At 39.8% G+C, this 25675-nt stretch overlaps 1 protein-coding gene across 1 annotated transcript in view; it reads right to left on the bottom strand.

Annotated features, from left to right (window-relative positions):
- LOC118490394 overlaps positions 1 to 25675 on the bottom strand; it is a 55691-nt gene that overhangs the window by 23707 nt on the left and 6309 nt on the right. The window contains exon 2 of the mRNA XM_035988007.1: positions 15477 to 15624. Coding sequence (XP_035843900.1) covers positions 15477 to 15624 — 148 coding nt within the window. The remainder of the gene's footprint in view (positions 1 to 15476; positions 15625 to 25675) is intronic.

The raw sequence follows: 25675 nt of genomic DNA, 5'->3' as shown, positions 1-25675 counted from the left end.
CTAACACACGTGCATTTGTGTAATTTATAGATTATTCCCAGGAAATCATTACTGAAAACCCTAAGACAACAATGTGAGCTGATCCACTTTTTGTAAACCTTTTTGTTTACTGTTTTTAACAAAACCTCACTTAATTAAATACATACAAAGCAGTTATTGAGTATTTGTAAAGAATACAATTATAGTGGGTATGTTGGGGTTTTGTATACAAAATTGGATACTGGCGTGGTAACACCCCATAAGTTGAGAATGACCGTACCACTAATGTTAATTGTGATGTCTTGGAAACAAATGTAATTGTGGATGCGCCATCAATACTATAAAATGATTGATATTTCAACTTGATTAAACTGGGATTCACTCACCAGTATTTCCCACTGACAAAATGTTTTTAAAACGCGTTTCAGGTAACAAAATATGAAAGCCAAATAGAAGCCAGCTGGACAACACTGAAGGCTTGGAAAAGTGGCAATAAAGTTACCTAAAAAGAAATAGATCTTTTTCTTAAATAAATAAGGGTGTATCCCTATGAAATTATATGTACTGAAAACTTGGGTTTTACCCATGTGTTTAATGTTATAAAATGTGGTGGTTTACTCTGATAACATATTTCCTAACTACGGTCTTGATGAAAATTTCCGCTGCCAAATTGAATAAATAACGTGATACCACCGAAACTGGCAAGCGGCCGCCCGTTTCCGGGGATTTGGGATCGGGAGCTGTGACAGAAGGTGGTATCAGAGCTATGCCACTGATTCAGCCACAGAAGTGTTCTGCTGGCATCAAAATTCAAACTGTTAGGAAATAAATTACGGAAATACGTGCATAATTGTATTTTCTTGTTATGTGTTATCTGACTATCTGTTAGTTTACAGTATGAGCGACCAAGGACCATCTGACGCGTATCGTCAATTGTCTGGTTCGCCTAGAAGCGAAGGCACCTCCTCTTCTCAGCTTACCCTCTCAGGGTACTCTGCTGATACGGAAGAAGGAATCTTTGTGTTTAAGGCTCAATCTGAAGAGCCATTTCCTCAGAAAAAGAGGGGATGGTTCAGTAGGGGAGCACACGAGCGTAGGAAACGTATGAAAAAGTTGCAGGAACAGCGAATGTTAGCCGCAGCTAAAAGAGAAACTAATGCCTATGCCCAGGATACGCTCAATAGGGGTATAGCTAATATCCATATTTTAGCAACCACTGCAGCTGACCCAAACCTGGAACAAATGCTAGCACCCCAACCACAACCACCGATTCCTGACCAACCCATGGAGCTAGAAAATCCTGAAAACCAAATAGAAATGCCTGATTACAACCCGGAGGAGATACCTAGGGTACCTGCACCAAATCCCTTAGACCCAAACAATTACGACCCCTGGTGGGACGATGTTAGGGACTATGTGCAACAAAACCCAATACAGGAAAATGTGCCAATGCCCAACCTAGGAGCCTACCCAGGGTTAGATCCTCAAGATCCCTATTACGTTAATGATGCATACATTAGGGAGATCTTAGAGAATCCCTACCCATACCAGGCCCCGTACCAGGAACCCGCACCTCAGATTCCAAACCCAGTCCTAGAACCTGCACCCCCAATGAGTGCAAAAAATGTACAAGAGCTTAGGACTTTCGGTGAGGAAATTTTAGAAAGCAGTGAGAGAATGAGACAGGTGGGAGAGCGTCTCGTATGGAAATACGACGAGCGCAATATGGATTTTTGGATGAATCCATATCCGTGAATGTGATGGCAGGAACGGTAGAAATAATAATAATAATAATAATAATAATATAATAATAATAATATATGTGTGTATGTGTTAGAAAAAAACACTACGGATGCATACTATTAGTATTGTAGCTTTACATTTCAGTCGGTATTGTAATTTTAAATTCAGTACTGGTGTGTAATGATGCATACTATATGAATAGAGTAAAAGTCGCAATGCTCGACGCTTTTAACCAAAAAGTGTGTGTCATGTGATTGGATATATTCAAATATTGATTGTGATATTAATATTTGGTAAATGTTTAAAATTCAGATGGACCACGAAGTGAATCAGGAAAACCAAAATGATAATATCCAGAATGACAACCACTCAAATAACAATAATCTGAATAATGAGAATCCGAACAACAATGGAAACCAAATGGATAATAGTGTCGTTCAACACATAGTGGCACAAGGAATTATAGACGCAACGCCATTTATTATTCAAACGGTTCAAGAAGCAAATAATAAAAGTAAGCATAGCAGTAAGCGACCAAGTGAACCAGAACACAGCGTGAACAATCGACCCGTAGTTCAAGCGCCCATTCCTAAAAGAAGAAGAACCATGCCATATGGTTGTTCTTACAAAGAATTTTGGTCCTGCAAACCAATAGAATTCTCGGGCAATGAAGGACCCATTGCAGCCCTACGCTGGATAGAGAAAACTGAGGCCGTTCTAAAGATAAGCAAATGTGCTGAAGAAGATAAGATAATGTTTGCTTCGAATCTGTTTAAAAATGCAGCCCTAGAATGGTGGAACACTATCCTCCAGTCAAGAGGAAGTGATAGAGTCTATAGCATGGAATGGGAGGAGTTTAAAAATATGGTAGAAAGGAAGTTCTGCCCTCCCAATGAAAAGGAACAGATAGCAAATAAGTTTTTGAATCTTAGAATGACCGGGGTAGACAGTAAGGGTTACACTACCACATTCTTTGAATATGCTAGAATAGTACCAACCCTTGCATCACCTGAACCGGTATTAATCTCCCGTTATATCTTGGGATTAATTGGAGAAATTAGACATGTAGTCAAGGCAGCTAGACCCCAAACCATAGAAGAAGCTGTAGAACTAGCCAATACCTTGACTGATGAATTAGTGCGAACTAGAGAAGAAGACCAGAGGAGAAACCTATCCCAAAGGCTTACTCAAGAATTCCGTTCTGGGAATTCCAACCGTAGGAATGTAGGTTCTACCTCTGCACCATACTACAGGATCTGCAAGAAGAAGCATTCTGGAAGATGCTCTACTTACTGTAATTTTTGCAAGGCCCCAGGACACAAGGAAGAGAATTGCAAGAAGAAATCCAGTAATGGAATGTGTTTCAATTGTGGAGAAAAAGGTCACATCAGGAGAAATTGTCCGAAATTGGCTCCAGCTGCAAACAACAAGAATCCTAAAAATGCTAGAGCATTCGTTCTAGCTGCAGATGAAGCCAGGATGATTCCGGACGTCATTGCTGGTACGTTTTTAATTAATGATATTTTTGCTAATGTATTATTTGACTCTGGTGCAAACCAAAGTTTTATTAATACTTCATTTTGCAAACTCCTAAATCAATCATTAACTAAACGACCACAAGAATGTCTAGTAGAAACCGCAAATGGAGAAACCGTTAGAATTTCTGAAATCTTGCAGGGAGCAAGAATAGAAATTTTTAATCAAAAATTTATTGCAAACCTGTACCCAATGAATCTGGTAGGATTTGATGTTGTGTTAGGAATGGATTGGTTAAGAGCCAATAAAGCCAGTATTTTATGTGATCAAAAGTCAATTCAAGTAAATTCACCAAAGGGTGACAAGATCACAATTAAAGGAGATAAATCATCTAGATCCACTAAATTCATCTCTGTGATGAAAACTGCAAGCTATATAAGAAAAGGATCTATAGTGTATTTGATTTCTATAATCACTAACACTAAAGGAAAAGAATTAAAAGACATTCCAGAAGTGTCCCAGTTTTCAGATGTCTTTCCAGAGGAATTACCAGGACTACCGCCAGACAGGGAAGTTGAATTCAGAATCCACCTGCTACCAGGGATAACACCAATTGCCAAAGCACCTTACCGTTTGGCACCCGCTGAAATGCAAGAACTAAAGAAACAATTAGACGAATTGTTGGAGAAAGGATTCATACAACCAAGCTCATCGCCATGCGGAGCGCCAATTTTATTTGTTAAAAAGAAGGACGGATCAATGCGTATGTGCATTGACTACCGTGAATTGAACAAAGTCACGATTAAGAATCAGTATCCATTACCGAGGTTCGATGATCCGTTTGATCAACTTCAAGGAGCTCGATTTTTCTCTAAAATTGATCTAAGATCAGGATATCATCAATTAAAGGTACAGGAAGAGGATATTCCTAAAACCGCATTGAGAACAAGGTATGGTCATTATGAATTTACTGTCATGCCATTTGGTTTAACCAATGCCCCAGCTGCATTTATGGACATGATGAACCGAATATGTAAGGCATATTTGGATAAATTCATAATTGTCTTCATAGATGATATTCTAATTTACTCTAAGAGTAAGGAAGAGCATGCAAAGCACTTGCACTTACTTTTAAGTTTACTAAGAAAGGAAAAGCTTTACGCTAAGTTTTCAAAGTGCGATTTTTTGCTAGAACAGGTACAATTTCTTGGACATTTAGTTAACCATGAAGGAATCATGTGGATCCGACAAAAATCGATGCAATTACCAAATGGAAAACCCCTGAATCACCGACCGAGGTTAGAAGTTTCTTAGGATTGGCCGGTTATTATAGAAGATTTATTCGAGATTTTTCTAGAATAGCCATTCCTTTAACTAAGTTAACCTGTAAATCTGTTAAGTTTGAATGGGGACCAAAACAAGAAGAAGCTTTTAGAATCCTTAAGCAAAGATTGACCCATGCACCCATACTATCGTTACCAGAAGGAACTGAAGATTTTGTAGTCTATTGTGATACTTCTAAGTTAGGTTATAGATGTGTCTTGATGCAATGACAAAATGTTATAGCTTACGCCCTAGACAGCTTAAGAATCATGAAGAGAATTATTCAACCCATGATTTAGAATTAGGAGCCATAATTTTTCCCTTAAGATTTGGAGACATTATCTTTATGGTATTAAGTTTACCATATTTACAGATCATAAGAGTTTAAGATATGTTTTCGGGCAAAAAGAGTTAAATATGAGACAAAGACGCTGGATGGAAATGCTTAGTGATTATGATTGTGATATCCAGGACCATGCAGGAAAAGCAAATGTAGTGGCAGATGCTTTAAGTCGAAAGTATCATGAAAAGCCAAAAAGGGTACGTTCTCTTAAATTAAATCTACAAGTAGATTTAAAAGATCAGATTAGAAAAGCACAAGAATCAGTAATCAAGGAAGATACTGAAAAATTAAAAGGAATGATTAAGGAATTAGAACAAGGAATAGATGGAATTTGGAGATTTCATCAAAAGAGAATGTGGGTACCCAAATTAGGAAATTTACGGCACCGTATATTAGATGAAGCTCATAAATCTAAATATACGATGCATCCAGGAAATGATAAAATGTACCAGGATTTAAGGAAAAATTTCTGGTGGATAGGAATGAAAAAGGATATAGCAGCTTATGTTTCTAAATGTCTAACTTGCTCACAAGTAAAAGCTGAACATCAGAAACCCTCAGGTATGTTACAGCAATTAGAAAGGCCAGTTTGGAAATGGGAATTAATAACAATGGATTTTGTTACCAAATTACCCAAAACAAGAAAAGGTAATAATACAATTTGGGTGATTGTAGATAGGCTAACCAAGTCAGCTCATTTCTTACCAATGAAGGAAACTTTTAGTATGGAACAATTAGCCAAGTTATATGTAAATGAAATTGTTTCATTACATGGAATACCTGTATCAATTGTTTCTGATAGGGATAGCCGTTTTACCTCTCATTTTTGGTCAAGTTTCCAAAAAGCAATGGGAACCAAGTTGAATCTAAGCACGGCTTATCATCCTCAAACGGACGAAGTGAAAGGACAATTCAGACAATGGAAGACATGCTTAGAGCGTGTGTAATTGATTTTGGAGGTAATTGGGACGATCACTTACCTTTAATAGAATTTTCTTATAATAACAGTTATCACACAAGTATCAATGCTGCACCATTCGAAGCACTTTATGGACGAAAGTGCAGAACCCCAGTCTGTTGGGCAGAAATTGGGGAAAGCAACTATCTAGACCTGAGATAGTACAAGAAACCACTAATAAGATTATTCAAGTCAAGGAACGACTGAATGCAGCACGTGATCGACAGAAGAGCTACGCTGATAACAGACGTAAGCCGCTAGAATTCCAAGTAGGTGACAAGGTATTATTAAAAGTCTCTCCCTGGAAAGGAGTGGTAAGATTCATCAAAAGAGGAAAGTTAGTCCCAGGTATATTGGACCTTTCGAGATTATTAGAAAAATAGGACCTGTAGCCTATCAGCTACAACTGCCAGAGGAAATGGCAGGAATACATGATGTATTTCATGTATCTAATCTCAAAAAGTGCTTAGTTGATGAATCACTCGTAGTGCCTCTTAAGGATATAGAGGTAAATGAACAACTCAAGTTTGTAGAGAGGCCTCTACAAATTGAAGATAGGAAAATCAAGAACCTCAAGCATAAGAGATTAGTTCTGGTCAAAGTGAAGTGGGACTCCAAAAGAGGACCTGAGTACACGTGGGAGCTTGAATCAGAAATGCAAAGGAAATATCCACACTTGTTCCAGTAGATCTCTAGGACGAGCTCTAAAACAAGGTGGGGAGGATATAAAAACCCTAACGTAAACTGACACCCTCGATTATTTTTCCGACACCCTAATATAACTTAAAATGTCCCAATATGTCTTATATTACATCCCGTATGTGAAAACCGAGCCCAAAATAGATCATAACATATAAAATAAATTAAAAACAAGTTTATTCAAGTTGAGGCGGGCTGCGTAGGACCTCACCTCCACCTTACGCGGGCGGTATCAAGGCTCATAGCTGAATTCAACGAAACTTAAGTTCAGGCGGGCCGCGTAAGACCCTGTTTAAGTGTACGCGAGCCGCAAGAGACCTACAACGCGGAAGAACCTGGTGCTGACACGTGTCCCCTGCGTGTTGAACCTAGGTGGTGACCCGGACCAGCTACGGCCTAAACCCCCTACGACGCGGGCCGCGTAAGGCTTTGCCTAACCTTTACGCGGGCCGCGAGAAAGTACAGTATCAGCCCTATAAATAGAACGCATCGGATTTCATTTTCGTTCGCTCACAATTCAATCTCATATCACAATTTCTGTAGGAAAGTTATAATACTCGGGTATTATACCCCCCCCCCCCTAAATAGCGAGGTTCTGCTACGATGTAAGTATTATAACCCCTGGAGATGTATTAGATACTCTGTCGGATTGATCTAGGGTTCCGTAACGGCTGTCGTGGTTCTGCCCGACGTAGTCGTTGGAATACTGTCTCGGGGAGGGTATTACCTAATGTTAAAATGGGTTATTATACTAACACACGTGCATTTGTGTAATTTATAGATTATTCCCAGAAAATCATTACTGAAAACCCTAAGACAGCAATGTGAGTTGATCCACTTTTTGTAAACCTTTTTGTTTACTGTTTTTAACAAAACCTCACTTAATTAAATACATACAAAGCAGTTATTGAGTATTTGTGAAGAATACAATTATAGTGGGTATGTGGGGGTTTTGTATACAAAATTGGTTACTAGCGTGGTAACATCCCATAAGTTAAGTATGACCGTACCACTGATGTTAATTGTGATGTCTTGGAAACAAATGTAATTGCGGATGCGCCCTCAATACTGTAAAATGATTGATATTTCAACTTGATTAAACTGGGATTCACTCATCAGTATTTCCCACTGACAAAATGTTTTTAAAACGCGTTTCAGGTAACAAAATGTGAAAGCCAAATAGAAGCCAGCTGGACAGCACTGAAGGCTTGGAAAAGTGGCAATAAAGTTACCTAAAAAGAAATAGATGTTTTTCTTAAATAAAATAGGGTGTATGCCTATGAAATTATGTGTACTGAAAACTTGGGTTTTACCCATGTGTTTAATGTTATAAAATGTGGTGGTTTACTCTGATAACATATTTCCTTAACTACGGTCCTGATGAAAATTTCGCTGCCAAATTGAATAAATAACGTGATACCACCGAAACTGGCTCGCGGCCGCCCGTTCCTGGGGATTTGGGATCGGGAGCTGTGACACATGGTAATTAAAGTTTTGTATTATTAAGATTAAATTTACACTGTCTTGGAGTTCAAACTAAACATAACATAAATAACTGTCTTTTAAGTCACTAAGGCCCAAGTCCGCCTAAGTGAAGCACAAACATCATCATGCATTAGCACCTGAAACACATGCGAAAATAGGTACGTCAGCATAAAAATGCCTGTGAGATACATATGTTTTGTTTATGCAGGATTCATGACTTGTAGTTAAAATAAGTGTTGAACGAAAAGGTAGTCATGAACCTTGTAAAGTGTTTTCTTTTATAAAATCATATGAAAATCAATGTGAAAATCAAATTATAATAAAAGGACAATGCATGGTTAAATGAATAACCAAGTAAAAGCGAATTTGTATAAAATGTGTAATTTGTAAAACAATGTCGTGTTCTTGTAAAAATGTTTCATGTCCTTGTCAAAGTGGTTTAGATAACGCAACAATGTATAATACAATAAAAGCACTTATATATAGGAAATACCAGCGGCGTATCCACCATGCTTTTATCATATAACACATAGCCCCGTTACATAAGTCACTTATCAATAATCAACCAAAATGTCTTGTTTAAAACCAATGTCCAAATGTTTATGTGTAAACCATGTTCAATGTCATGTGTAAAATGTATCGTGTATAACCAAATGTAATGCATAGCAAGTAGAAAGTATCTACTCAAACTATATGATAATGTCAATGTGGAAACAATGTCATGTATGGTGAATAACTAGTAATTACTCAACCCCATAGGAAAAAAATGTACAAAAAAAAGTTTTTGAATAAACCTAAGTTTAATCAAATGTTATGTTTTGCAGAAAACAATGCTTTACGATTACAAACATTTATACAGTAATGTTAATCGCATACATTCAAGCCTTGCGACTGTGGCGACAAACCCTTAAACAAATTAAAGGTTTATCTAAACTATGTATATCGGATTCTGTCATTTCCATCTTCCAAACAAACCTAGGAAGTCGGAAACAGGAGTTGTCAAGTCCTATGGTACCATTACATACTACCGAGCGGCGTGATCAATGTTAATAAATGTATTATTGTCCCGATTAAACATACCAAATGTCATAACCCATGTAGCATGTGAAAACCATGTACTAGGTATGCTAAGTAAACATACATAGTAGAAATGTCATGTAAAAAAATGTGTCCATATGCTAAGTAAACATATGCAACAAATGTCTAAGAAATTAATGTGCTAGCATGCTTAACATAAATAGCAAAACATAGTTGAAATCATGTACTATATGTGTACTAGGTGAAACTAGCATGTCTATGTCATAAAAGCATGAAAACACGAAAGTAACAATGTATGCACATGTGTATCACCCCAAAGTATTTGAAAGCGGTAAAAGATGGGAACTATGTACTCACTTGGGATTGCTTATTAGTCTTGAGAATAAGACCAATTTAAGCTCCAAGGATCACGGAATCAACAAGGCACCTAATATAGGTAACTATGTTATTAATCGGATCCTAAATCGGGAGATAGGATAGAATGATGTTCTATAAATCAAATGAGTATTTGAACTCATATGGTATGATTTAATAGAGCTAACATTCTGATTTGAAAGTCCACCTAAGTGCTTTTGACCCGTTTCGACTCATTATGGTAGTATAAGCTACTATAATGCGTCGTTTGCGTAAAACTATGGGTGGATGGTTAACTATGTGCTATGTCAAGTCTTACATGCCCAATTATCCCTAAACATGTTACTAAAGTCAAAAACATGTTCACATATGCAAAATACGGATTTATGCTTCAAAAGGGCGTTTTGGTCATTTCCTATAGGCATACAAGCTACTTAACAAATAACTAATCAATCCTATGTGATCATAAGGTATAACCTCATAGGTTATTCCCTATGCAACTATGATCACTAAACATGCTTGGTCGGATCCTAATGATCGACCAAACGGGTCGGGTTCGAAAGTCTATGCGGTTGTTTAGACCGCTTAACTTACGACCCTAAACAAGCACTAAACTAGTAGTGACGAGTTAAACATGTCAAAACATGTTTAACTAACTTAGAAAACCGATTTGGATCGACCAAACGGGTTGGGTTCGAAAGTCTAAGCGGTTGTTTAGACCGCTTAACTTACGACCCTAAACAAGCACTAAACTAGTAGTGACGAGTTAAACATGTCAAAACATGCTTAACTAACTTAGAAAACCGATTTGGTATCAAAACAAAGTATTTTGATACCTAAAAGTAGTTCCGTTGCAAAATGTGTGCTAAAACACATTTTGACTGAAACCTTGACTCGTCACTACACCTAGTTAACGTGGTAATCAGTAGGTATAACCGCTAAGGATTATAACCATCATGATTACAATCACGTTGCAAAGTTCAAACAAACTTTGTGTTGACCATTGACTGGTCAAAGCTGAAAGTCAAACACTGTTTGACTTTCACGCTAGAAAAGCGATAAAAGAACGAAAGAAGCTTACAAAGGGTCTAAGCTAGGGAGAACTTGATCTTAAAATTCTCAGGTATGAAGTTATAAACCTCAACTTAGAGAAAATCAGATCAAGGGTGAGTGAAATAGATTGAGAGCTTGGCTATTTATAGTTTTGGAGGATGAACAAGATCATTACATGTGTATTATGTATTGCCCAAGAAATAATCTTGTCCACACAAGTGTTTGGTGCAGGTTTAATGCCTTGGAGAAGTGTTAACTTGGTGATTAAGGTCCCAAAACAATCAAACAAAAACCAAGGATTTAAGCTGAACTGCAAAAACAACTTTCTGCCCAGATCTGATGGTGGGGTGCCGCGACCATAAAGCCATAAGGTCGTCATGCGACGCCAGGGCATGGCTGGAAGTTTCAAAGTTTGGCAGAAACGGTCCCTGCACGTGTTTAAAGTTGTTTTCGACGCTTTTAACCTCCGTTAAGCCATTTTGAAGGCTCTATAAGTCGTTAAAGTGTAGGGGACCAAAAATATGCTCGGAAATATCACGGATGTCGGTTCGTTTGGTCGTTTGGTCGTATGGTCACGTTGTTCGGTTATTTACGATGAAACTCGAACGGACGCGAAAACGAACCAATCTAAGCGAAGAATGGTATTTTTGCATGCCGATCCCTAAAATAAAAATATTTTAGTGTCTACAAAAATTTTGGATGTCCAGATGTGGTCAGAACGTAAGATATGCGCGTAAATGCAAACTTACGCCGTTTTTGACACTTTTAGTCCCTGTAAGATCAAATAAGCATATTTTCGCACACCGAACCTATCAAAGCTTATTTCTAAGCTATGTTTAGGTTATATATGGTATGTTTAGCTTATGATCATGTTCTGGACTGTACGTTGCCTTACGAAACGGCAGACTTTTGCAAGTTGACGCAAATAGTCCCTGTGAGCGAATAAACTTGTTTTTGCCCTACCAAACCCTTTAAAACTTATTTCTAAGTTATGTAAAGGTTATTTAAGGTATGTTATGCTTATGGTGCTGTTCCAGAGTGTTTGTCGTGTTAAACTGATCACGTTTACGCATCACTTTGCGTATAACATTCAAGAAAGCGATATAGAGTTTAAAATCAATCAAAAATCAAAACGTGCATAATATCAAACATAAATAACAAACATTGGGATCAAAAAACAATGTTTTATTGATATTGAATTGTTCAGAGTTTATACAATGATTACACAAGCACAGATGTCACAGTCTCCCCTACTTTAGGAAATTTCGTCCCGAAATTTATTTAGAGGAAACTTGTGAGAATAGATGCGGATATTTCGCTTTCATCTGATCTTCACGTTCCCAAGTAAACTCTGGGCCACGTTTAGATTCCCAGCGAAATTTGACAATAGGTATGCGTTGTGTTTGAGCTCTTTGACTTCACAGTCCAAGATTTCCGCTGGTTTCTCAACAAAGTGCATCGTGTTATCGCGAATTTCATCAAGTGGTATGTGGAGGTTCTCATCAGCTAAACACTTTTTGAGATTGGACACATGGAAAGTTGGATGAACATTTCCAAGTTTAGGAGGTAGCTCTAGTCTGTAGGCCACTTTTCCGATTCTTTCAACGATCTTGAATGGTCCAACATAGCGTGGTGCAAGTTTTCCTTTCTTTCCAAATCTAATCACACCTTTCCAAGGGGATACCTTGAATAGGACATGATCACCGACTTGAAATTCTAAGGGCTTGCGTCTTCGATCCGCATAACTCTTTTGACGGCTTCTAGCTGTCTGTAGGTTATCACGAATCTTCTTGACCTTATCTGTAGTCTCTAGAATGAGTTCAGGTCCAGTAAGCTGAGCTTCACCTATCTCATTCCAGCAGACCGGTGAACGACATTTTCGACCATATAAAGCTTCGAAAGGAGCCATGCTAATGCTAGAGTGATAACTATTGTTGTACGAGAATTCGATCAACGGTAGATGCGAATCCCAACTACCACCAAAATCAATCACACATGCTCTAAGCATATCCTCCAGTGTATGGATTGTTCTCTCAGATTGACCATCCTTTTGAGGATGATATGCTGTGCTCAAATTAAGTTGGGTTCCCATGGCAGATTGCATGGTTCTCCAAAAGTGAGACGAGAATCGAGCATCTCTGTTAGGTATAATGTTCAAAGGAACACCATGTCGGGATACAATCTCATCCACATAAATTTTAGCAAGCTTGTCAGCAGATAGATCCTCACGGATCAGCAAGAAATGTGCTGATTTAGTAAGACGATCAACAACTACCCAAATGGCGTCATGACCTCTTTTAGTACGTGGCAGCTTGGTAATGAGATCCATAGCAATGTTTTCCCATTTCCAAACCGGTATCTCTGGTTGCTCCAATAATCCAGAGGGATGTTGATGTTCTGCCTTAACCTTGAGACAAATTAGGCATTTGGAAACATATAAGGCAATGTCTTTCTTCATACCCGACCACCAATACTGGGTTCGAAGATCCTTATACAATTTGTCTGCACCAGGATGAATAGAATAACGAGACTTATGAGCTTCATCCATAAGCAAGGTGCGAAGATTGTTATACTTGGGACCCACAAACGGCCCATGAAATAGAATATTCCAAAGTCTTTCAGTTCAAGCTCGGGCTTAATGTGACATGGTAATTCTTTACCCATCAAGCCTTGTGTAACACAAGTATGCTGAGCCTGAGAAATGCGGGTTTGAATGTCAGATTGAACTTGAACGCAGTGAAGCTTGACACGTTTCTTACGGCTCAATGCGCCAGCCACGACATTCGCCTTACCAGGATGGTAGCGAATTTCGCAATCGTAGTCGTTTAGAAGTTCAACCCAACGTCGTTGCCTCATGTTGAGTTCTTTCTGATTGAAGATGTGCTGGAGACTCTTGTGGTCAGTAAACACTACACACTTTGTACCGTACAGGTAGTGTCTCCAGATTTTGAGAGTAAAAACTACTACACCTAACTCAAGATCATGAGTCGTGTAGTTTTTCTCGTGTATCTTCAGTTGTCTTGATGCATAAGCTATGACTTTGTTTCTTTGCATAAGAACGCAGCCAAGGCCTAAATTGGATGCATCACAGTACACGACAAAGTCATCATTGCCCTTAGGTAAAGTTAAGATAGGTGCATCACAGAGTTTCTGTTTCAAGGTCTGAAAAACTTCTTCTTGTTTGGATCCCCACTCAAAAGGTTTATTCTTCTGAGTTAAATCAGTGAGAGGAACTGCAATCTTGGAGAAGTTTTCAATGAAACGGCGGTAATAACCCGCTAGATCAAGAAATGAACAAGCCTCGGTGGAGTAGTAGGTGTATCCCAATCCTTAATCGCACTGATTTTGGCGGGATCTACATGAATACCTTGTTCGTTGACGATGTGACCCAAAAATTGAACTTCCTTAAGCCAGAATTCGCACTTGGAGAACTTGGCGAAAAGCTGTTCTTTCTTTAGGAGCTCCACTGTAAGACGAAGATGTTGCTCATGATCAGCTCGTGTCTTAGAATAGATCAGAATATCATCAATGAATACAATGATGAACTTGTCCAAATAAGGCTTACAAACCCTATTCATCAAGTCCATGAAAACAGCAGGAGCATTTGTTAAACCGAAAGGCATAGCAGTAAACTCATAATGACCATATCTTGTGCGAAAAGCTGTCTTGGGAATATCTTCTTCAATCACTCGAAGTTGATGATACCCAGAACGTAGATCAATCATTGAAAAGCAAGTAACACCCTATAGCTGATCAAAGAGATCATCAATGCGAGGTAGGGGATATCGATTCTTGATGGTAAGCTTGTTAAGCTCACGGTAATCGATACACATCCTCAAAGATCCATCTTTCGTTTTCACAAATAGGACAGGAGCACCCCAGGGCGAAAAGCTCGGACGGATGAATCCTTTATCAAAAAGTTCCTGAAGCTGCTTAGACAACTCTTGCATTTCAGACGGTGCAAGACGATAAGGTGATTTAGAAATAGGATTTGCACCAGGTACAAGATCGATACGGAACTCAACTTGGCGTACAGGGGGTAAACCAGGTAATTCTTCAGGAAATACCTCAGGATAATCCCGAACAACAGGGATATCTTGGATAGTCTTACCCTTGCCTTTCTCCTCTACGACATGTGCCAAGAAAGTGACATATTTCTTTCGTAGGTATTTTTGGGCTTGGGTACAAGACATGAGTTTAACGGGTTTCTCCCCACGAACTTCTAAAATCTCACCAGTCGTAAGTGGTATACGGACAATCTTCTCAAAACAAACCACCTCAGCATGGTATTTGGCTAACTAATCCATTCCTACTATAACATCGAAGCTCCCGAGTTGCATCGGTGTGAGGTCAATAGGGAAAAGATGGTTGTTAAGGTTCAACTGGCAATTTCGAAGAACGGAATCGAGTACAACAGGTTCCCCACTAGCTACTTCTACTGTCAAGGGATTTCCTAGTTTTGTTCTAGTCATCGAAAGCATAGCTCAAAAGCTAAGGACATAAATCTCTTATCGACACCCGAATCAAATAGAACAAAAGCAGGATGGTTGTTAACAAGGAACATACCATTCAGCACTTCGTTATCCGCACGCGCTTCATTTGCATTCAAGTTAAAAGCTCTACCACGAGCCTGTGCTTGATTTGCATTTGCTAACCTCGGGCAGTTGTTCCTGTAGTGGGTTAGATCCCCACAGTTGAGACATGAACCAGGCAGATAGTGAGGTCGTGCAGGATTCTGGGCAGGGTTTTGTGCTGCTTGGTTTTGAGCTGCCTGATTTTGGTTAGGAGAAAAGCGGCAGGTATTCGCAAGATCAGATTTCCCAAAGTTTGTGCAGATGCGACATTGCACTTATGGTTGGTGATGGCTGTTACATTTGTTGCACAGTGGTGCATTCCCAGCATACTGCCTCTTGGCAGCAGGTTGTGAAGGCTGATTAGGAGCAGCCTGATTCACCTGAGCAGTAACAGCGTAGTTCTAGGAAGCTTTGCGCTTCCTAGACCGTTTTGAGGACTTAGATTTCTTACCCTTTTTCTCTTTGGTATCCTCAGACTGTTTCTGCTTCTTGTCACCTTTTCTGTGGAGTTTACCCTTTTTGACTTGCGATTCAGTAAGGGTTGCAGCGAGCTCAATGGCCTGTTGGACGGTGGTAGGATTGCTGCCAATGACAATATCCTGAACAGTATCTGGCAAACCGTCTATGTACTTGTCAATAGCCTTATCCAAAGGTGTGACCATTGTCGGACAAAGCAAGCTTAACTCTTCGTATCTGTCAGTGTACGCACGGTGTTCACCACTATCTTGTTTCAGTTCATGCAACTCATTTTCAAATGCCCTCTGCTCGTGACGAGGGCAGAACTCTCTCATCATAAAAGTTCTAAGTTCCTCCCATGTCTGGCCCAAAGCAACATCAGCACCTTGATCTCTCATTAACCCATTCCACCAGGTGAGAGCCCTCTTTTGGAACTCGAAGCAAACTCGACCTTATGGTTGTTAGGACACTGAACATGGCAAAAGGTGCTCTCAAGACTCTCAAACCACTGTAGGAGCCCAGTTGCTCCCTCAGAACCACTAAACTTGAGTGGTTTAGCCGAGTTAAAACATTTGAAGTTGCACGGAGCAGGTGCATTAACATTGTTATTGTTGGCTTGGTTTATTTAACTGATGAGATTAGGTAGCATAGCAACCATCTGCTGTGCTACAATAGCTACCAGTTCGGCATTGGGTTCTTGAACGTTACGTCGAGGAGGCATTCTAAAAGTGGAAACATGAGAGAAAACGAGTGAGATGATGTGATGAAAAAAATGAGATATCATAAATATCAACAAAATGAAAGGATGGTGGTCATTTGTTTGTTACCTTGTAGCAAACAGTCGACACACAGTGACAAATCAAAGTAAATGAGTCATAATAATGTATCACCGAAGACATGCTCGTCTATAAGTGAACACTCACCCCAAGAGTTCCCAGGTAAGAGTGACTGGTCCGATACTACGGATTTATACGAACACTCTAGCCTTAGACAGAAAACTCAGGGTACAGGCATTCACCCTTTCAGTTTGCACGTGTTCACATTATTTAGACCCAAACTTTGATGAGATTTTGAAAATTTGGAAAGCATTAAGCCAAAAGAAATCATCTAAGGATAGATGATTGATTTCAAAATCATTTTGGAAAATTATGTTCAAGTTTTGGTAATCACCTAAGGATAGGTGACGTGTATTGTTTTAAGATCTAAACACAAGAAAACTTGTGTTAGGGTCCTAGAAAGTTATAGTCTAGGTCAAAGCATTACTAATAACCTAATTCCCTATAACCATTGGCTCTGATACCAACTTGTGACATCTGTGCTCCACGACCATCGAACAAATACCAAATCAATGAAATGTTGTGTTTTGATGCGCGGAAGTGTTATATATATTAGGTGTATATTTTAAGCCCTTTTACACTTTTTAGCCAAGTTTTAAATCTATAAAACACGATATTTGCTAACACTAAACACACATATGGGCAAATGCACCCATCGTGGACGTAGTATAGTGTTGGTAAGATACCGAGGTCGTCCAAGGACACAAGAGCTTTTAGTACCGGTTTATCCTCAACATCTAATCAAATCAAAAAGTTAGAAAAAGGGTTTTAAACTAGAGAAATAAAAAAAACTAAAATGCTGAAAAGTAAAATAAAAGTAAAAACAGATAGACAAGATGAATCACTTGGATCCGACTCGTGTGTAGTGTAACCTTTAATTATTTTCGCACTTTTGCACTTGTTTAAGAGATTATCTTAGTTAATATAGTAGGCCCCTCTTTTGAAGGCGACGTTACCCTCAACCCAGTAGTTCGAGTCAGCAAGGATACAATCCTAAAGGGTCGGATTATTGAAAGATAATTAATTAAGTTATTAGTGCATAATGTGGTAGGCCCCTCTTTTGAAGGCGACGTTACCCTCGGCTAAGTAGTCTGAGTCAGCAGGGATACAATCTTAAGTAGCCGGGTTAAAGTTTTAATAGTAGTTTAACTTATGAGGGGGTCAAAGAGTTTGGATCCCCGCCATCCAATACCGTTGGGTATTGAAGGAGGTCCTACTAAATTTGACCCAGGTCCTTTGCAGGATCTATACACTGAACAATGGCAAGACTCTTACCATACCGTTCCCTTAACCCCCGACCAAGTAGCCAACATACCTCCATATAGACCGTGGAGATATGAATGGTAAAAATCTTTTATTTTATATAGACAGTAAAATAATGCCAAGACACCACGAACAAACGATAAGGAAGAATCAACTTCAACATAAGAAACTAGTTATCAAAGTCATTAATACATAACCAAATAAAAAGTGCAAAAGTTTAAAAATAAAAGTATTACACTAAACACTTGTCTTCACCAAGTGATGTAAGAGACTTAGGCAAACATGGCCTTTGATTGTCAAGAACTCTTACGATCAATCTTGGATCCCGAGACGACTCACACACTCTATGATGGACAATGGATGATGGTGGTGGATGATGGTGTTGTGATGGTGGTGGGTGGTGGGTGAAGTGTGAGAGAGGTGGTGTGCCAAGGGATGAGTTGCAAGAGCTCCAAGCACTCCTATTTATAGGCTGAACAGAAGCTCGGGCACGACCCCGTGTCCATTGGACACGTTCCCGTGTCCATCATCCTCTCTTTCTTCATTAAATGCAGTTTGTCTGCATTAGTTGACCACGCCCCCATGTCCGCTGAGCACGACCCCGTGTGTAGAAGCATATCTGTACCATCAAGATTTGCCTAGATTTTGCGAATCTTATAGTTGACCACGGCCCCGTGTCCGCTGAGCACGACCCCATGGTGGGCGATGGAAGATGTTACCACTTTGTCTTTTCTGCTGACACTTGGGCACACCCCCTTGCTCATTGAGCACGGGGCATGTTCAACCCTCTGTTTCCTTGTTTTGCTTGGAAAGATGCTGTCGGGGGGTCGGGCATGCCACGTTTGTTCCTTTTCTTGTATTTGTGTTAGATTTAGTTACCTTTTTGCTTCTTTTGTTCATTTGAGCTCATTTAATCCTGAAAATACAAAAGAAAGACAAAAGAACACTTTTTCCAACATTAGTACTAAAAAGGGTTAGTTTTATGCCACAATTGATGTAATTTATATGTTGCATTTTGTGCACATCAAATACCCCCACACTTGAATCTTTGCTTGTCCTCAAGCAAAACTCTTTATAATGTGGCTTTTTCACTCCCAAATGGAATGGGTAGAAGAGAAGGTTTTTGGGCTTGTCATAGAGTGTCGGGATTTCCAAGATTCTTTTGTCACACCCCCAAAATCCACCATGCGGAGTATCACCGCTTGGATGCGTGACATGACCAGGATCGAGCCACCAATCATATTGAACAACGTAATAAGTAAATAAAATCAACCACAATACAATTGGTGACCAAAGCTAGTTAACTAAGTTCGAATTAAACAGCGGAAGCATTAAAAGTAAAACACAAAATATAAGTCCATAGTTCATAAGTTTAAAGTCTAAAGCGTAAGTTTAAGAAGTTCATAAGGATTTAAATATTAAACACGGAACATAACAGTCCATATCCCACAACGACTCCTTCCTCTTGCAAGCTCCAAGCATTCAACGACCTGTAAGGCATGTAACAACGAGTCAACAACAAAGTTGAGTGAGTTCACGGTTGGTTGATTAGTTTTAAGTTGTTTCTGAAAACGTGGTTTGTCTTTCGTTGGCGTAATCACCGTGGGGGTTACCCCGTAGTTGAAAGCATGATTAAACAGTTCATTCTTTATTACCCAAACCATATCCATGATCAGTGGGGGCTTCCCCATGTGAACCACTAGACTGTACCATATCGACTACTAACGCAAATAAGTTGTGCCCTACGTCAGTGTCTATCATCACTGACGGTTTGCCATAGTCCATTTGTACACGCCTGTCCGACTGGCACGGTGTGAGGTTTGTTAAACCTAATAGCGCTACTAACTAATGACCCGCTCGCCATTGGCCTCGGCGATTAAGTCGATATAAATTGAGGGACTTCATGATAGAGTTTTGTCTAGTAAGTTTTAAGGTTGTTGTCCTACCCAAGGAGGACGAACGTACGTAGTTCTACCCAAGGAGAATACGCAGGAATAATATTGGTATCCTACCCAAGGAGGATGGCCGTACATATCCTACCCAAGGAGGATATGTAGATCCCGTTTTAAATTCTTTAACCCATTCCCAACCACCGGGAATCCCATGCCTTAGAAAGTGTGTGAACTCACCTTGGTTTGCTCGGTTAGATTAATTACTCAAGTAAATCAGGAAATCAAGCACGTCCTAATGAGGTACACACAACAATCAGTTTCTCATGCATAACACGTATCCTACGTACTGTTTATTTACTCATTACTTTCTACCACAAACCACATTATTTAAATGTCAAGACATATTATCAAGTTATATTATTTTATCCTAATATAATATAACTATCTCACAAATAAACAAGCATCCACACAAGTGTTCTAGTATAAGATATATATATATATATATATATATATATATATATATATATATATATATATATATATATATTCTAAATATATATTTATCCAATTTTATTTACGAAAATCAACTTCCGGCACCTGGTATTTTGTAGTAAAAATCATGGCAAAGTTTATTTAGAAAAATAATGTTTAAAAAATATATTTGTAAACATTTGTTAGAAAAAAATTTCTAAGTGTCGTATTTCTAGAAAAATTTCGCCAGAGTTTTCTTTGTAAATGGAGGTGTCCATGCTTTTAGCATATCATTTTCTTTTGTAAAAATCATTCAAACAATTTTATCAACCAACAATATATCATCATTATTCACTAATCTTGACAAAAGTGAGCCTAAACCACAAACTCATGAACTTGAAAGTTTTGTAAAAATATGTAGTAAATTACCAATATGTTTAGTAGGTCTTGTTATCTTTAAAAATAAGTTTAGTTTCTTGAAAACTTTATTTTTATAGAACTTGGAGTTCCACAACTTCTTGTCAAGATTCACAAAAATATTTCTTTATGAAATTTCCTTGTTACACAAGTGTTTACACACTTGTTTTGTTACTATAAATATGCTTCTTTCATACAAGATCCGGGTTATGACAAAACTAGTATTTTTCACTTGGTTCTTCCGAAAAACCACTGGTAGATCTTTAGATCCACAAGTTTACAACTTCATTTTACAAGAAAAACTATGTTTATTCAAGTTGAAGACCTATGAATGGATGAACACATCATCTTTTAACTTTCTAAATTTTACATCCTACTAGTTTATGCTCTTAAACATGAACTAGTATGTATAGATGATGATCCATCTTGTTTCTATTACATACAACATCAAACAATCACAACTACGCAAGATCTACAAGATTTACACACATAACTTCTCTTTATCCATCTTTTATTCCATATGTTCAAGACTTTAGTTTATGTTCATGGGTGTTCTTTAACATGTCAACACTTAATCATCTATTAACCACCAAAAACAAGAACAAGATGATGATTTAGAACACTTACTACTAGCACAAGGCTAGGGAAGGAGCAAGGCGTAAAAGTGGTGGATAAAAGAAAACTGGAGTGGTCTTGAACTTCCAAGAGCACCGGGCTTGTTTGTGGGACTCCTTGCACCTTTGTGTGTATGAGAAATGGTTGAACAAGACTTGATGGTGGTGGTAGTATGGTGGTATGGTGGCGGCCGTGAGGTGGTGTAGAGGGAAGGAGAGAGTTGTTGGTGGTGAGTGTTTGGTGAAATGAAATGTCTAACTTGTGTGTTTATTTATAATCCAAGTATACTCTTTATCCAACATACATCATGTCCCTTTATCCAACATCAATACTAATAAAATAATCAAAGAAAGACAAGGGGTGGGTCACCCCTTGTAACCGTCAACATGGGGGGGTATGGGTTGGGTGGTGATGATACTAGTTACCATTTACTTGGATTCTAAAGGTGTTTAGTTGGGTTATTAGTGTGTTAACTAATATAACGGGTGTTAGGGTGTTCGGGGACCCTAACTGGCTCAGAAAAACAAAAACTATGTATTCGGCAATATTTTTATGTTCCGGGCAAACTCCAGTTGTTCGGTTGACATTGTTTCGTTAAAGTGCTTAATTAATCCATAAAGTGTCTTATATATATCTTTTTGTAACACTTTTAATTTTTAACACTAAGGAAAACACACAGGACTATTTAATGACTTTTCTGTACACTACTAGTGTGTTAACAAGCACATGTAAGTATAACACAGATATCAGAAAGCAGTTAAATGATTCAGCACAGTCATCAAGCACTTTAATTTTCATAAATAAGTTGTACGGAATACATGGAATTTTGAGGGTTGTCACATTCTCCCTCTGTTAAGAAAATTTCGTCCCGAAATTTAGCACGTGGTTACTGAGGAAGCTAGTTGAGTTGCGTTGGTTTCTTGGTTTTCCTGGGGTGTCACATCATCCCCCCGTTGATTTGGAATTTCGTCCCGAAATTCTGCAGTAGCTTCAGTCTCAGTAGTGGTTGCATTTTTCTTAAACAGTTGGGGGTACTTGAGTTTCATTTGGTCTTCTCGTTCCCAGGTATACTCTGGGCCACAACGGGAATCCCAACGAACTCGGACAAGAGGTATCCTGGTGCGCTTGAGAATTTTACCATCTCGATCCGTAATCTCTACTGGTTCTTCGACGAATCGCAGCTGGTCGTCGATAGTGAGCTCCTTGAGAGGAACTATGAGGGTCTCGTCTGACAGACACTTCTTCAGATTTGACACGTGGAATACGTTGTGAACTCTGTTGAGTTCTTCAGGTAGATTCAACCTGTAGGCCACTTTGCCGATTTTCTCAATGATTTCAAATGGTCTGACATAACGCGGGTTGAGCTTGCCTCATTTGCCAAAATGGACTACACCTTTCCAAGGTGAGACTTTGAGTAGCACTCGATCCCCAACCTGGAACTCGAGTGGCTTTCTTCGCTTATCAGCATAGCTTTTCTGACGGTCACGAGCTGCCGCCATTCATTGTCGTATCTGAGCAATCTTCTCGGTTGTATCCACTACAAGTTTTGGGCCAGTGATTAGGCTGTCACCAACTTCTGCCCAACAAAGAGGTGACCGGCACTTCCGTCCATACAATGCCTCGAATGGAGCGGCCTGGATGCTGGTGTGGTAACTGTTGTTATATGAAAACTCCACTAACGGGAGATGCTTTTCCCAGCCGTTACCAAAATCGATTACACATGCCCTAAGCATGTCTTCAAGGATCTGGATGGTGCGTTCAGATTGCCCATCTGTCTGTGGATGATAAGCGGTGCTCATATCTAAACGTGAGCCAAAAGGCTTGTGCATAGCTTGCCACAGTTCAGAGGTAAAACGCGCGTCACGATCAGAAATGATGGAGGTTGGCACTCCATGCCTTGATACTACTTCCTTTATGTAAATGTCTGCTAGTGTAGAAAACTTATATGTTTCCTTGATAGGCAGAAAATGTGCAGACTTGGTCAGTCGATCCACGATCACCCAAATGGTATCATTTCCGCGTTGAGATCTGGGTAGGCCAGTAACGAAATCCATGGAAATTTGCTCCCATTTCCATTTCGGAATCTCTGGTTGTTGGAGTGGGCCTGATGGTTTCTGGTATTCGACCTTGACCCTAGCACAAGTCAAACATTTGCTGACGTAGGTTGCTATGCTGGCTTTCATACCAGGCCACCAGTATGTAGTCTTTAGATTGTGGTACATCTTATCCGAACCAGGATGTACTGAATAACGAGACTTATGTGCTTCATCCATCACAAGCTCGCGTAAGTCTCCATACAGCAGAACCCAGATGCGTCCGTTAACATAGTAGGCGCCGTTTTCCCTTTGTTCTAGCCGTTGCCTCGATCCTCGTAGGGACTCAGCCCTGATGTTCACTGCCTTCAATGCTTCAACCTGAGCATCGCATATCTGAGTGGGAAGGTTAGATTGGATGGTAAGTTGTAACGCACGTACACGCTTAGGTATAGTATCCTTTCGACTGAGGGCGTCGGCCATAACATTGGCCTTGCCCGGATGGTACTTGATAGCGCATTCATAATCATTCAAGAGCTCTACCCATCGGCGTTGTCGCATATTCAATTCCTTTTTCTTGAAGATATGCTCGAGACTCCTGTGATCGGTGTAAATGGTGCACTTGGTACCGTACAGGTAAAGTCTCCATATCTTAAGCGCGAAAATAACTGCTCCCAATTCCAAGTCGTGCGTAGTGTAGTTCCTTTCGTGAACTTTAAGTTGGCGAGATGCGTAGGCAATGACCTTGTCACATTGCATCAACACGCAACCAAGTCCTTGGATGGAAGCGTCGCAATAAACCCCAAAATCATCTGTGCCTTCAGGCAATGAGAGGATAGGCACGCTACAAAGTCTATCTTTCAAGTGCTGAAATGCGGACTCCTGTGCATCACCCCAACGATAGGTAACACCTTTCTGAGTCAGTAAAGTGAGAGGTTGCGCAATCTTGGAGAAATCTTTGATAAACCTTCTGTAGTATCCTGCCAAACCCAAGAATTGGCGGATTTCTATGGGTGTGCGGGGTGCAGGCCAGTTCTTGATCGAGTCAACCTTAGATGGATCAACATGAATCCCATCCTTGTTTACTACGTGGCCTAGAAAGTGGACTTCGTGAAGCCAGAAGTCACATTTCGAAAACTTGGCATACAACTACTCTTTTCGGAGAAGTTCCAGAATAAGTCTCAGGTGTTGCTCGTGTTGCTCGTGTTCCTCCTGACTCTTAGAATAGATCAGGATGTCGTCGACGAACACTATGACAAATTTATCCAGGTAGGGTTTGCACACTCGGTTCATGAGATCCATGAAGACCGCAGGTGCATTCGTTAATCCAAAAGGCATAACCAGAAACTCATAATGGTCGTAACGAGTTCTGAATGCTGTTTTGGAGACGTCTTCCTCTCGAACTCTCAACTGATGGTAGCCCAATCTCAAATCAATCTTAAAGTAATAACTCGACCCTTGCAACTGGTCAAACAAATGATCAATGCGCGAAAGAGGATAACGATTCTTCACGGTCACCTTGTTGAGTTCGCGGTAGTCAATACACATTCTGAAGGTACCGTCTTTCTTCTTCACAAATAATACTGGAGCTCCCCAAGGCGAAGAGCTAGGGCGTATGAAACCCTTTTCCAGGAGTTCTTGTAGTTGCGTCGACAGTTCTTCGAGTTTTGATGGAGCTAGACGCTATGGTGCTCGAGCTATGGGCGCTGCTCCAGGAGCTAGCTCAATTTGAAACTCGACTTGACGATGAGGCGGAAGACCAGGTAATTCCTCAGGAAATACCTCAGGAAAGTCGCGTACAATAGGTATGTCTTCTATCTTCTTTTCTTCCGCGGATGAATCAGAAACGAGGGCTAGAATAGTTGTGTGGCCCTTTCGCAAACACTTCTGGGCCATAAGGAATGAGATGATGCCTACAACAGCACCACTCTTGTCGCCACGAATCACGAGGGGTTCTTTATCAGGACGAGGGATACGGACGATTTTCTCCTTACAAATAATCTCCGCTTGGTGTTGAGATAACCAATCCATCCCAATGACAACGTCAAAACTACCCAGAACGATAGGAATGAGGTCGATAGAAAAGGTCTGATCGGCAAGGACAAGCTTGCAACCCGTAACTACATGTGTAGCCTCTAAACTTTTACCATTTGCTAACTCTACGATGTGCTTGGTGTTCAAAAGTGTTGGAGTACGCTTAAGCATCTGACTAACTTTTAAGGACACGTAGCTAGTATCGGCACCCGAATCAAATAAAATAGTAACAAAGAATTCATCCAGAAGAAACTTACCCATCACAACGTTGGGATCGTTCCTTGCTTCACCTTGACCAATCACGAACACTCGACCTTGGGCGCCATTGCCATTATTGTTACCTCCGTTGTTGCCTCCGTTGTTGTTTCCATTGTGGTTCCCGTTTCTTTGGTTGTTGTTTTGATTCTGGTTCAACTGGGGGCAGTTCCTCTTAAAGTGGCCTTCGGCGCCACACTGAAAGCATCCTTTATTGCCATGCTGTTGCTGCTGCTGCTGGTTCTGTGGAGCTTGTTGTTGTTGTTGGCGATTCTGATTCGCAGGACATGGGCTCCTGCAATCTTTGGCTTCATGACCCAGCTTGTGACACCTCTGACAACGACCTTTGTTGCACTGCCCGCTATGGTGCAAATTACA

The sequence above is a fragment of the Helianthus annuus genome, chromosome 3 (assembly GCF_002127325.2).
Source record: "Helianthus annuus cultivar XRQ/B chromosome 3, HanXRQr2.0-SUNRISE, whole genome shotgun sequence".
In the NCBI taxonomy this organism is placed as follows: Eukaryota; Viridiplantae; Streptophyta; class Magnoliopsida; order Asterales; family Asteraceae; genus Helianthus; species Helianthus annuus.
Note: the sequence above shows the minus strand (reverse complement) of the source record. Positions and strands in the feature narration are given on the sequence as shown.